The 15315-nt window shown below is 39.6% G+C and overlaps 1 protein-coding gene across 1 annotated transcript in view; it reads right to left on the bottom strand.

Annotated features, from left to right (window-relative positions):
- Positions 1 to 15315, bottom strand: part of TBC1D5 (TBC1 domain family member 5) — a 271575-nt gene that overhangs the window by 58074 nt on the left and 198186 nt on the right. The window contains exon 4 of the mRNA XM_015426945.1: positions 6739 to 6805. Coding sequence (XP_015282431.1) covers positions 6739 to 6805 — 67 coding nt within the window. The remainder of the gene's footprint in view (positions 1 to 6738; positions 6806 to 15315) is intronic.

Genomic DNA, 15315 nt, shown 5'->3' with positions numbered 1-15315 from the left:
CTGGTTGTTGAAAATAAAGAGGATCTACACTTTAGTGAAATTAACCACTTATCAGGAAAATAGAGATATACATAGAGTAGATCTTTTATGTTCAAGAGCAATACAAAGAATGGAACTGGCAATTGTGTAACTGGAAATAGTATTAAAATTGTCAGTTGCTGTTGAAGGGTTTTCAATGCCCATGAGAGGCAGGACATAACGGAGTTTAGACTGGCAATGTATCTTATGTAATTTCATGTTTATGTATATATCTGTTATTTATTTTTTTAAATAACATTTTACAAAAAAATAGAAATGTTAGTATACTAAAAACAAGAGTAACTGTTGTATTACCAAATCAAATGTGTAACTTTATGCACAAATAAAATCAATGAGATTTAAAGCTATATATGCACAATTAAAATCAATGAGATTTAAAGCTATATAACCACACCAAATAGTAGCCATTGTTCCTTCCCACTTTCCCTTATATATAGTTTATCTGAAAAAAGTCTCAATATATTTTCCAAGATGTCTTTGATAACATTGTAATGGATCACTGACCAAATATATTTTGATTAAAAAATTATAATGCTTTTAGTTTATTTTGCATAACTATCTCATCTACCTTTTGCAACCAAACTTCTAACCTGGAGCAGGAAAATTTACCACTAGCCTCATTATGTTTGGAGTTACTTGTTACTGAGCATAAAATATTCATTTCACACCTTAAATGCGCTAATAGTACTTAATAGCAATGTCAGGTGTGCCAACTATTAAAAGCAAAAGATCTCCCCCCCTTAATTTACTGTATGACCTAGCTACATCATTTTCACTTTCTTTCTAATTGTAACAATAAATTAAAGTTGTGCCACTGCACTAAAAGAAGGACTTGATTTTTAAATAATGGCTTAATGTTATTTTAGTACAGTTGTTCTCTACCACTTATTTTAAAAGGGCAATTACTATCAAATGATCTTGTAACTACGATACTCTTAGGGCTGTAACACCTGACTTTATGACAGCAGAAAACACAATGTCAAGTCTGTATTTACTGATTCCTTCAATAGTAAAGGCCAATTTTGGATGAGTGGCAAATGAAGTTCAGGGTAGGAGTGAAAGATGATGCACACTGCAACGATAAGTCCTAACTTAAAATCTCTCTCTCATGGATCATAAGAACATAAGAAATGCCAATGTTGGATCAGGCCAAAGGCCCATCCACTCCAACACACTGTGTCACACAGTGGCCAGAAATACCAGGTGCCATCAGGAGGTCCACCAGTGGGGCCAGGACATTAGAAGCCCTCCCACTGTTGACCCCCCCCCAAGCACCAAGAAGACAGAGCATCACTTGCCCCAGAGCCCCTATCTATACCTTGTAGATCGCTGCCTTGACATGGCAAGGGGGCTTGTGTGATTTTATGAGGCTGAGGGCTATGCTGTGGAGGGCCACCCAGGATGGAAAGGCCACAGTGGAGAACTCAGACAAAATGTGATCCACTGGAGAAGGAAATGGCAACCCACTTTAGTATCTTTGCCAAGAAAACCCATGGACAGTAAAAAAAAAAAAAGGCTAAAAGATATGACACCGGAAGATGAGCCCCTCAGGTCGGAAGGTGTCCAATATGCTACCGGGGAAGACCAGAGGGCAATGAAAAGTAACCTCAGAAAGAATGAAGTGGCTGTGCCAAAGCCGAAAGGATGCTCAACTGTTTATTTATTTATTTATTTATTTATTTAGTTGATTTTTATCCCGCCCTCCCGCCGAAGCGGATGTGTCTAATGGTGAAAAGAAAGTCCGATGCTGCAAAGCACAATACTGCATAGGAACCTGGAATGTAAGATCTATGGTAAGTTGGATGTGGTCAAAAATGAGATGACAAGACTGAACATCAACATCTTGGGCAGGGGTCATTTCGTAGAAAAAGAGGTGCAGGAGCTCATTTGCATAATTTATTTGCATATGCCACACCCCCTGGCATCACCGGAAGTGTGTCAGAAGGCAACACCCACCGCTCAGGCTCCACCCCCAAAGTCTCCAGGTATTTCCCAACTCACATTCAAACCTGGGTCTCCCAAATCCTTGTCTAGAACACTAACCACTACACAACACTTCATGGGGCAACGGCTGCTGAGCAGTAGCAAGTAGCTGGGCCTGCATGAGTTATGCAAGTTGCATGGTGTCAAGTTGTCCAGTGGCTGCTGTCAGGCCTGACATGCTCTCTTCCCCCTACATTTTACTGACAGAAACAAATGCCTGAAGGCTGGAAATACTGCTGTGGTTGACAAACAATGGCCACTGAGAGAATTCCTTTCATATAGCTACGGGTGCTGCTTCTATTATGGGTGAGGGTTGACCCGGATTGCCTTTCTCTCCACCCCCCTTTCACTTCGCCCGCTTGGGGGTGAGGTGAAGGGAAAGGAGGAGGGGAGGAGTTTACTTCTTACTTCCTGCTCGAAGTGACCCCTGGCCAGATCTTTTAATTGGAAATGTTGGTGACTGAACCTGGGACCTTCTGCATGCCACACAGATGCTCTGCCATGGAGCCATGGCCCTTCAGCTGAAACAAATCATACAAATACCTGACAACACTGACTTGCCAGTGGCCAGTGTTATATCAATGCTTTAAAAAAAACACACCAGGAAAATGTACTTCTTTTTCCATACATCAGAGTGCACTCACAAGTGACTGTGATATCACTTGTACCATAAAAATATTCAGACATGGTGAGCTTATTAAGCATTACACCCACTCTAAAAGAACATTCATTTGTCATCTAGTTTTCTTTTTATTTGACATGGGTAAACCATGCTTGCAGATTATGAACCAAAACCGTGAAATGAGTTACACACATAAAATTATTTAAAAGGTGTTCAAAAGTTGGAACTATTGGAAGGGGAAGGACTTGCCTGGGGCACCACTGGATCTAGGGCTGATCCTGCATACATTATACAGCTGGGATGAATCTCAATTAGCGTTACAGAGTGCTTGGGGATAAAATCTGTAGGAGTCGCCTTGTGTCCTCAGAACAAGATGCTGCAGGGACTGATGGGAAAATAAAATGACAGAAAAACCAAATGGCAGGCAGTTTGATGGTTTAGGGTATTTAAACCCTGTCTTGAGTCATTAAAGTGTTTGCAGATTTTGTTTGGTAAATGTGGCTACCTGCTCTGCCTATCAGATGAAAGAAGTGAGTTGTGCTCTGTGCATACTGCCAAGGATCCTTGCCCAGGCCAAAATTACTCAGCTCATAGCACCACACGCCTGTGACTAGTAAGCACAGGGACCTTGCAGGATATCACTTACCATCTGCAGATCTTTCTTTATCTATACATAGCTGGATGTGGTCCATGGGGTCACGAACAGTCGGACTCAACTGTGTGACTGAACAACAAGCTGTGGCTTTTTGGTTCGTTTGTTTGTTATAGTTGGAAGGGACCTTGCAGGTCATCTAGTCCAACCCCTGCACTCTGCAGAAGCATAGCCGAAAGATAGCCCTACAACATACCTGAAAGATGGTTGTCCAGCCTCCGCTTGAAAACATCCAGCGAAGGAGCATCCACCATATCCCAAGGCAGTCTGTTCCACTGCTCAATCACTTTTACAGTTAGGAAGTTTCTCCTGATATTTAGCCAGTATTGACTCCCTTGTAATTTCCACCCATTAGATCTAGTCTTGCAATCCGGAGCAAGAGAGAATAGATCTACTCCATCTTCTACATCACAGCCCTTCAAATATTTGAAGACTGCAATCATGTCCCCTCTAAGCCTTCTCTTTCCCAGGCTAAACATACCCAACTCTTTCAGCCTTTCCTCATAAGACTTGGATTCCAACCCTCTCACAATCTTGGTTGCCCTCTTCTGGACACGCTTGAGCTTGTCAATATCCTTTCTAAAATGTGGTGCCCAAAACTGGACACAGTACTCCAGGTGAGGCCTGACCATAGCAGAATAGATTGGGACTACCACCTCCCATGATCTGGACACAATGCTTCTGTTAATGCATCCTAAGATTGCATTAGCTTTCTTTGCAGTCACATCGCACTGCAGGCTCATGTTTAGCTTGTGATCAATCAGAATACCTAGATCCCTTTCACATGAGCTGCTGTCAAGCCAAGTCCCTCCCATTCTATATCTGTGCCTTTGATTTTTTTATACCTAAGTGTAGGACTTTGCACTTATCTCTATTGAAAGTCATTTTATTTGTCTCAGCCCACTGTTCCAGCCTATCTAGATCATTTTGAATCCTGACTCTATTCTTCAGAATTAGCAATCCCGTCCAGCTTCATGTCATCTGCAAATTTGATAAGCATCCCCTCTATGTCTTCCTCCAGGTCATTGATAAAAACATTGAACAACACCGGGCCCAGGACCGAGCCCTGCGGCACTCCACTCGAGACTTCCCTCCACGTAGATGCAGAGCCATTTACGAGCACTCATTGGGTACGCTTTTTCAACCAACCATGAATCCATCCAACGGTTGCACCATGCAGCCCAGATTTAACCAGCTTATCCTCAAGGATATCATGAGAAACTTTGTTGAATGCTTTACTGAAATCTAGATACACTATGTCCACAGCATTGCCAAAGTCAACCATTTTAGTAACTCTGTCAAAAAAGGAGATAAGGTTGGTCTGACATGACTTATTCTTGATAAACTCATGCTGGCTACTACCAATTAAATCATTCCATTCAAGGTGCTCACAGACAGAGCATTTAATAATCTGCTCTAGAATTTTTCCAGTTATTGATGTCAAACTGACAGGCCTCTAATTTCCTGGGTCCGTCTTTTTCCCCTTCTTGAAGATCGGGACAACATTCACTCTTCTCCAGTCTTCCAGCACAACACCAGTACCCCAGGAAATCTCAAAGATTAGAGCCAGAGGCTCTGAAATAACATCTTCAATTTCTTTTAGCACCCTGGGATGCAAGCCATCCGGCCCTGGAGATTTGAAATTATTTAAGGCAGCTAGATGCTCTCTAACCAACTCCTTACTTACTCTGGACTGGCAGTTCCTCCTTCCTTCATATGTCCTGCATTCTTCAGTTTGTATACAGCTTGCCTTATGGTTAATGACCGATGCAAAGTGAGAGTTAAGTAATTCTGCTTTGTCTTCATCCCTTGATCGTCTTCCCCTAGCAATGACCTTACCCCATCCCTGTTCTTCTTTTTGGTCTGAACATAGGCATAGAGACCTTTCTTGTTATTTTTAGCATCCCTAGCAAGCCTCAGCTCCATCTGCGCTTTAGCTTTTCTGACACCATCCCTACAGATTCAAGCCTGCTTCTTGTACTCACCCTCAATAATTTGTCCCTCCTTCCATTTCCTGTACATTTCCCTTTTTAGTTTCAGCTCTTCAGAGAGTTCCTTGTTCAGCCACCTCGGCTTCATTACCCGTCTCCCACCTTTCTTTCTCACTGGGACAGTTTGCGATTGTACCTTAAGCACTTCATTTTTCAGCATTTCCCATCTTCCGGTGCAGATTTCCCCCTCAGCATTTTCAGCCATGGGATCCTACCTAATATTTCTCTGAGTTTTTTGAAATCAGCATTCCTGAAGTCCAGGATATGAGTCCTGCTATGTCCTAGTTTCACATCCTTCTCTATGTCAAATTCCAAGCAGACATGGTCACTATTCCCCAAGGATCCCACAACATTCATTTCATCAACCAGTTCTTCCCTGTTAGTTAGGATTAAATCCAGGATAGCAGATCCTCTGGTTCCCACCTCCACCTTCAGAGAGATGAAGTTGTCCGCAAGACTATTCAAGAATTTGCGGGATGCCCCATGTCTAGCATAGTTAGATTTCCAGCAAACATCTGGATAGTTGAAATTCTCCCATAATCACTACATCCTGTCTCAGGATAATCACTACATCTTTCCACAGAATATGACTATCACAGATTTCAAAGAGTTTTGGCAAACTTCACAGTAACAATCAGGGCTTTTTTTTTTTTTTTTTTTTTTTGCTTTTTTTTTTTAAAAAAGAGGTGCCGGAACTCTCAAGAGGGAAATGAAGTTTCAGTCTGTATGCTGAGAACTCATGAACTTTTAAACATTTTAAAAATAATGTTGTTGAAGAGGTTCCAAAACTCCATTCTGACATTCCCCCCCCCAAAAAAAGTACCAAATGACAAGGCATTATCAATTATCATTTTCTTTTGCCCTTGCTTGTCCTATCCCCTGATTGCATACTTTTCCATATATCTCACAACATTTTTGTTTAGCAAGAATGTACAAGTATATGGTAATTGCATATTATCAGACTACAAAGGGAGAAGTTAGTCTTGTTTTTAGCTGTCTTCCAGTATAAACAGTCTCAAAAATATACTCAAGCAATGCTCAATTAAGTCTATTCAGTTCTTTATTTCCTGACCTGGTTTAACTATTCGACAATAAATTTAGATGGACTATTATTCACTGTTTAAATCAGATATTGATAGCCTTGGTTTTATATCATTATGAGTTGGGATCTTTGCCATTAAGGCCTCTCATAAGTTCAGGCAAAACTCTTCCTTCATAAAGAGGTCACTATGATTTCATAACAAATGAGGGATCTTCAGGATCTGTTTCTGTGGTTTCAAAACATGAGCTGTTGTAAAATCACTTTCCATTCATTTCTCACAAAAATTTCACCAAACAATAAATACAAAATTAAATTGTACAATACATATTTTTTAAAATCATCATATTCCTATTCTAACAATGTAAAATTGAGAAAAGCAATTCAGCCACAGAACTCAAGAAATACTCACCTGTAGGAAAGAAAAGTTCCATCAGAATCTGAAATGTGATGAATACTTCCATTTTCATTTGACACATCTAGGAAGACAAACAAGACCACATATTAGTTGGGATTAGTAAGAAATTGGGATGTAAAATATTAGACTTTTACACTATGTCATGGAAGGCCACTGGGTCTGGAAGCATATTTTACGGCAAAGTTCAGTTTACTCAGTGTGAAAAACCTACTGAAGGGAAAGGGAAAAAACTGCATCTAGCAATATAGACACTTGTATAACCAACCATATACTTTAACTGCATTGTTTGGGCACTAGGCACTGTAAAACTTTATGCACAGAAGTAACCTTCTAGTGTTCTTTTAGTTCTTTGGATTCGGCCCAACTGGAAAGATGAGCCTTACTTGATGTTCTTGATTATAATATCTTATTATGATAAACAAAGTTGATGCAAGTAGAAGAATTCTAAATCTGAATTGTGGAAAGTTCAGTGCTTCTAGGAGCAAGTTTAAACATGCATGTCCATCATTTGAAGAATGCAGAATTATGGCAATTTGCATGTATAAACAAGCTACAGACAACACATCACACAGAGGACTTTTATTTCACTGCCTATCTTCTCAGGCACAAATCTTTTCAGTGGAGTCAGTTGATACAGCTGCTTTTGGGTCACCAAGATCTGTATACATGAGTTGGCCACAGGTCACTTAGATCATAAAGGCAAGGCTGTTTATTGTTGGCGGAGTTTAAACATGTAGAGGAACAGGGCACCAACAGTTTAAAGAAAATAACTTGGTTTGTTAAAGAAGAAATAAACTTTGATAGAACGGAGGAAAGGGAGAAAGGCTTAACTAACTGACTGACTGCTGTGAGAGACAAGAATGAAGGGGGAGGGCTCAGTTGGAGCAGGAAGTCTCCAAACAGCCAATCAGGAGACAGGAAGGACATAATCTGAAATTGTGGGAAGTCCCTAATCTAGCTATGAAAAATAGCAGTCCTTCAACTCTCCCCTATAGGTTATGCTTCTGATCTTCTTCATGTAGGTACACTATAGAGCTTGTATATTCCAACATTTATTGGGGTATTTTTTGTGCTACTCAAACAAAAGCCACAAGTTTGAAATGTTAGATGTCCCTATCTATTTTCCTTTCATCTTGAACTGTAAAGAACAGTACAATACTGAATCCCACCGCCACCTAATAAGAAAGCAAATGGCAATTTTTTGCCAGGAATACAATGGCCAGTATGGGGAATGGGGAAATCTGATCCAGAAACAGAATTTGGTAGCATGATATTCTCTGTTAAATACCTGAGACAGGCTTATTACATACAAAGGATACAGGGTATTGTCCCGTTAACTAGTGATTAGATTGGCTCTCCTATTTAATAGTCACCTATGTTCTGGTTGGCCAACTCAGAAGCTAAGTAGGCCTGGGTAGGAAACTGCTGCTCTATAGTTAACACAATAAAAAGAATCTCCTTTTCCCTATGCAATCTTGGCCATCTGAAACAGGACTGTGCACATATATATAATGACAGTGGATATATTTACTTTGGAATGATTTTGCCAACTGCAGTGGCAGTTGCTTGGAGGTGCTACAATCAGAGAGATTACCATAGAGTAAACGTGATATACTCAGTACATTTCTCCACACAGTCCTGTGTTTAGGGATGGGACTGTATAAAGAAAGGAACAATATACATTTATCTAGCTAGGCACCAATGAATATATAATGTAGACATATTCTTCTTAAACCTACACAGCGGTACAGAGTTGTTCAGACTGAAAAACAGATTTTGCATAGAAGGATAAACATTTTCTGTCTCAATAGTCTGTTTTCCACAAACCAAAAATTAAAAGACATATTACTGCTAAGGAACTAGAATGGTATTAAATTATATTTTCATGGTTGATGCTTGATAGCAATCATATATGAAGATATATTATTTTAAAAGTGCATAATTTGTGATTTTAGGAAAGGAAATACAGAAGTTGCTTACATTATGAAGTTGCGACAGCATGGTTTTTAAATACCACATACTTCTATTTTCGCATATTTAAAGCTTAATAATTTAATGATTTATTCAGTTTTAATTTATACCTTCAAAACACTCCGAGATGCCACTGGAGATCATAACAGTGGTCCGGGTTAAGTCAAATAATAATTAGAGCTTTCACTTTAAAGATGAGATTATTTTTAATTATTGAGTGAAGTACTTGAGGTACCATACTTATATAATTACACTACTCATTAAATGGTTATTGAAAGCTGAAATGTAATTTTAATGACAGCTACCTATTTTTCTTTGCACACTTTGAAGATGACAGATCAGTCAAGAATACTGGTTTGCTCAAAATTTCTTGCAGCTGCACTGGAGCTTTCAGGTGTAGAACAATTAGGCTGTGCTTATTTTAAAACTTTTAAAAATGTTCTCTCAATTAAGCGGTATTTTTATACAAAGTGCAGGAATAGCAAGGAAAATAAATCGGTACCCAAGATGGTGCAGCAAATTCTGTTCAGTGGGTACTTTCCCTCTGAGTAGTGACACAGAAGTCCAATGGGTTACTAAAATATACTGTTCTTGAATCCAAGCTCTTGAAACAAACTTGAGGAACATAAGGCAGGATAGAAATTTAGTTAACTACCCAGAGAAAGAGATAAGCCATATTATTAGAAAAAATTGATTATTCTTTTACTCCAGAAATCAGCAATAATTATAGGAACAGAGACAGATTTTAGTCTAAATAATTTTTCACACACAATTATTGAAAATATATATTGATTCTACATATACAAAATGTAAATATACAATAACACTACACAAATTCCAATATGTAAAATTTAATTCTTTACATTATACTAAGATTATACTAACAGCCAAACAGGAAACTAATGTTGTAGTTAAGAAACCCTTGACAAACAGAGTTTTGAATGTAAAAAAAAGCTTATTGAAGATTCTTAATTCCTCTGTTTATTGAATGCTCTTCTGAATTTAACATTTCTCCATTGTGTCAAAGGCAAGAATATAATACAAATTAAGCTTTTCTTTCTCACTGTGAAATCCAAACAGAGAAGTCAATTTATTTCATTAACAATATTAAAAATTTTCTGAGTTCGCTGTGTGGGGAAAAGGCATTAAGTTTAGAGGAGGGAGCAACTGCTTTGTTCTGCCAATCCCCTAGTTGAAATTAATTATAGCAAATGTTTATGAAAACATCTGTTCCATACAGTTATAAATTCTTAATTTTAGCATGGACGATTTCAAGTTCCTTCTATTTTGAAGCACTATAGTCTGACGATTGCCAGGCTTACAATTTGTACTTCAACACACCACAGATGAAATCTACAATGTTTTGAGTATCTCTGTAAAATGAACCCCACACAAAACAGAATTAATCTCTTTTAAAAAATATAAAACTACAGCAAACCAAAAGATCTTAAGTTGAAGGAAGCACTAATATAAGAATATGACTTCAAGATGAAAAATTCAAGAATAAAAAAAAAATCTGCTAATTAAGTCCATTTAAATTTTGGTAAATTATGCAAAATACAAAGCTGAAGGATCAGTGTTTAACATGCTTTGATAAATTTGATAGCTATCCACTACTTAAAGAGAAATACACCTGATATTGCCTAAATGTTACAACAGAGGGTGCTAGAGAGTTTAAGATTGATATGAGCCGGAGCCAGAAGCACTCTTTTTGGACTTTTTACATAACATCCTTGCAACTACAGTGTTAAATTCAATTTACACCAACTAAGCTTTTAAAATGATTAAATGGAGCAAGCTTGAAGCACTGTACAGAAACGGAATATAATGCCTTCAGCTAAAGAATTAAGTGCACTGCACTTCTGATATTTATAAAATAATTATTAGGCTACAAAAATTGAAGTACATTACACTCGAAGGGAGTTGTTGAAGTTTCCCAAAGTTAAAAAAGGAAAATATATTCAAGATTTATGATGTTAAAAAAATCCGTTATGTGATCACATAACAGAACAATCTAGAAACAGTCTTGCAAGTAAAGATTTTGATGCTGCTTAAACTTAAATATTTTTATTTGGTTTGCTAATAAGAAAAATATATAGCACTGCAGCTAATAATTGGGACCCTCTAGGTCATCAGCTTATGAGATGATGCAAAGGTTGACATTTTTCATGAAATAAACATACACGGTAATCAAAGGCTAAGTATTAAGATTTAAGGCAATTTTTCAATAGGCCCTCTCAGCAATACATCTTAATATTAAATATAATTAGTCTTAGGGGAAGAAAGCACTGAAATTAGATATTGTGAAGTGCCAAGGCCACAATCAAGGGAATTCTATGTACTGAATGCAGCAAATTTTGGAGGAAAAAGGGGGGGTCAGATGCTAATTTCTCCATTTCAGATTTCCTCAGCCTATTATGAGCTACATCTGAAGACTCCCCAAGTCTGGCCCTGGCTAATAATGGGAATGATTCTAGACTTCCTGCTACTGCAATTGCTTTTCTCTTCCCCACTCTAACACATGGTAGGGGTCACATGGACAGGGCTGCTGCTTCTATTACACTCAAGAAAGCTGTCACCACAGTTCTTAGGGCATTAAAACTTCTGCACAATATTGTCTTTGCAGTCCTTACTATGTTTCCCAGGATCCTGGCATCCAAGATGTCACTGTGGGACCATTCTTAAGCCGTATGGAGATATTTGTCCTCAACACCAGCCCTCTTCATCACAAGGTGCCCCACTACTACACTTATGGCCAAGATAATTTTTGGTAAAAGGCAAGTGAGCATGGGTAAAGGGTGTGTTCATGTACTGGAAGACCTTGGGTTCTTCTGTACTCCAATGAATGCCAATGGACTCAATGGATAGGCAGAAGAAATAACAAATTACAAATCCTATGTCCATCACCAGGAAATGATACTTCTTTACTCAGGAATATCATTTCCAGTAAAGACCTAGCTTTATCTACTGAGCACTTGCTTCTGATATTTTAAGGATAGGTAGCTGTCTTTCTCCTCAAAGGAATTATTTCCCCTGAGCTTTCTTAAAAATGTAAATGTGGAAGACTCAAGGATTTCTTGTATAATTTTCCAGGGAATGCTCAGAAAAACTGAATGGATTCCAAAGGGAACTGGAGTTTCCCCCCACCATGAAATGAAAAGAGTGCTCAGCCAAGAGAAGCAATGATATGACAGTCTTCAGCCAACAAAGAAGCTATTGCTCCATTCTGAAGAGTTTTCAGTGGGTACATGTTTGCATCTTCATATTCTGTTGCTTTCAGAATGGCTTTCAGAAACAATGCAAGCCTGTAGCTTGTTTTTGGAAACTGGCACACTTCACACAATAACATACAACAATCACAGCACACAAGAACTAAGAAAATAAAGGTAGAATATTACAACACAGTTATGGTGGTTGATGCTCTGGGGTATAATTACCTAGCTGCAACTGCGTGGCTCCAAACCTCAAGCGAAGGGGTAAGGATGGGGAGAAAATTGGAAAAGAATAGCGAATGGACTCAGACCAGCTCAGACCACGTGCCAAGAAGTTCTAGCTGTGCACTACTAGAACGTAAAGAGGGATGGGAAGGGTTTGAGATAGCAAGCTGGGCTTAAGAGGAAAAGCAGGTTTTACAGAGGATGTCGTTAGAGTGTGATGGGGGTAGAGAGTCAGAGACATAAGAGAGCGAACTGTGGGTACGTTTTTGATTATATCAAAGGGGTCTAGAGGAGGAGCTGGGTCCAGGGGACCTCCCCTATGACACAGTGTTCTGTCATAGCCAAAGGGTCTGTGATTGGATACTGTATTCCTCTGGGTGGGCCAAGGGGCTGGCGGGCAATTTGAGATCTAGTTGCTAACTCAATCAAGACACCTGGGCTAGGGGTATTAGTATGCAGATGGATGACTCATGTCCATGCGGCCGGGATGAATACTGGCTCTTTGTGAGTACATGCAGCTTCGTTGGTGCGAGGGGGAGGGGGGGCCCTGGAGGTAGGTGAGTATGTAGCTGGTTTGAAATGGAGTCTTGTGCTTTCTGTGACCATGTGCTTGGTCTGAAATGGCATCTGCTAGACACGGGAACCCCTTAGGAATAACAACCATTGCAGGAACACAGTCTTTGGTATGTATCCTCACCGGGCGCTCTCAGCATGTCGGCTTCAGGCACAGTTCGTTGTTGGCACACTTCATCAGGTACAGTATAACACAGTCCATAAAAACACCATAGCAGGCTTGCGGGCTTACAGCATTGGTAGGTAAGTGGCAGAAAGCTGAGCTACAAAAACTTTTCAAACTTGTTTAAAAATGTACCCAATTAGCATTTGAATTACAGTCTTCTCTCCACACTGGAAGGCAGGAGAAAACTTGGACAGAATACAGGTATGCACATTTCTAAAGGAAGTAATCCTTATAACAAAGAATTAAGTGTTATGTACAACTTAGGATACTTTTTAAAAGGTTTTTGATATCCTGAGGTGCAAGGTTTATTCTTACACTACAAGTAACATCAAAATTCAATATAAAAATGTTATGAATACTACATCTAATATTTGGTCAGATTTAAAATGAAACCAAACTTATACACACATGGAAAAAATTTAATTGTTAAACATATTTCAACTCCTAAGAACATAAGAGAAGCCAATGTTGGATCAGGCCAGTGGCCCATCCAGTCAAACACTCTGTCACACAGTGGCCAAAAATACCAGGTGCCATCAGGAGGGTCCAGCAGTGGGGCCAGGACACTAGAAGCCCTCCCAATGCTTCCCCGCCAAGCACCAAGAATACAGTGCATCACTTGCCCCAGACTGAGAGTTCCTATCTACACCTTGTGGTTGATAGCCACTGATGGACCTCTGCTCCATATGGTTATCTAATTCCCTCTTGAAGCCGTCCATGCTTGTAGCTGCCACCACTTACTGCAGCAGTGAATTCCATGTGTTAATCACTCTTTGGGTGAAGAAGTACTTCCTTTTATTTGTTCTAACCTGACTGTGCAGAAATTTCATTGAGTGCCCATGAGTTCTTGTATTGTGAGAAAGGGAGAAAAGTACTTCTTTCTCAACGTGCTCTATCCCATGCATAATCTTATAAACCTCGATCATGTCACCTCTCAGCCGTTGTTTCTCCAAGCTAAAAAGCCCCAAGCACTTTAACCTTTCTTCACAGGGAACGTGCTCCAACCCTTTTATCATTCTAGTTGCCCTTTTCTGCACTTTTCCCAGTGCTATAATATCCTTTTTGAAGCGCGGTGACCAGAACTGTACACAGTACTCCAAATGAGGTCACACCATCGATTTATACAAGGGAATTATGATACCGGCTGATTTGTTTTCAGTACTCTTCTAATAATCCCGAGCATAGCGTTGGCCTTTTTCATTGCAGTCACACACTGTCTCGGCATTTTCATTGAGTTATCTACTACGACTCCAAGTCGGTCAGTCTCTGCCAGTTCAGACCCCATCAACATGTATTTATAGTTAGGATTTTTGACCCCAATGTGCATCACTTTGCACTTGGCCACACTGAACCCCATTTGCCACGTTGATGCCCACTTGCCCATCCTCTTTAGAGTGCCTCACAATCCTCCCTGGTTCTCACCACCCAGAACAACTTGGTGTCATCTGCAAATTTAGCCACTTCACTGTTTACTCCCAACTCCAAATCATTAATGAACAAGTTAAAAAGCATCGGACCGAGTACTGAGCCCTGTGGTACTCCACTGCTTACCACCCTCCACTGAGAAAATTTCCCATTTATACTCACTCTCTGTTTCCTATTAATTAGCCAGTTTTTGATCCACAAGAGGACATGCCCTTTTATCCCATGACTATTGAGCTTACTTAGGAGCCTTTGATGAGTAACTTTATCAAAAGCTTTCTGGAAGTCAAGGTAAACAATATCTATTGGGTCCCCCTTGTCCACATGTTTGTTCACCCCCTCAAAGAACACTAACAGGTTAGTGAGACAAGATCTTTCCTTACAGAACCCATGCTGAGTCTTCCTCAATAGTTTTTGTTCATCAATGCGCCTACTAATTCTTTCCTTAATAACAGTTTCCACCAACTTACCCGGTATTGACATCAGACTGACTGGCCTGTAATTTCCCGGATCTCCTCTGGAACCCTTTTTAAAGATGGGAGTGACATTAGCTACCTCCCAGTCCTCTGGAATGGAGGCAGATTTTAATGAAAGATTACATATTTTTGTCAGGAGATCCACAAGTTCACATTTGAGTTCTTTCAGAACTCTCAGATGTATGTCATCTGGGCCTGGTGATTTATTAGTTTTTAAGTTGTCTATCAGTCGTAGGACCTCCTCTCTCATCACCTCAATCTAACTCAGGTCTTTCAACACTCCTCCCGAAATCAGCAGTTCTGGAGTAGGCAAGCACTTCTCATCTTCCACAGTGAAGGCAGAGGCAAAAAATGCATTCAGCTTCTCAGCCATTTCCCTATCATCCTTCAATACTCCTTTTACCCCTTGGTCATCCAAGGGCCCCACTGCCTTCCTGGCTGGTTTCCTGCTTCTAATGTATTTGAAGGAAGTTTTATTGTTGGTCTTTATGTTTTTTTGCTATATGCTCCTCATATTCCCTTTTTG

Source organism: Gekko japonicus, unplaced genomic scaffold (genome assembly GCF_001447785.1).
Source record: "Gekko japonicus isolate JY-2015 unplaced genomic scaffold, Gekko_japonicus_V1.1 scaffold162, whole genome shotgun sequence".
Classification (NCBI taxonomy): Eukaryota; Metazoa; Chordata; class Lepidosauria; order Squamata; family Gekkonidae; genus Gekko; species Gekko japonicus.
Note: the sequence above shows the minus strand (reverse complement) of the source record. Positions and strands in the feature narration are given on the sequence as shown.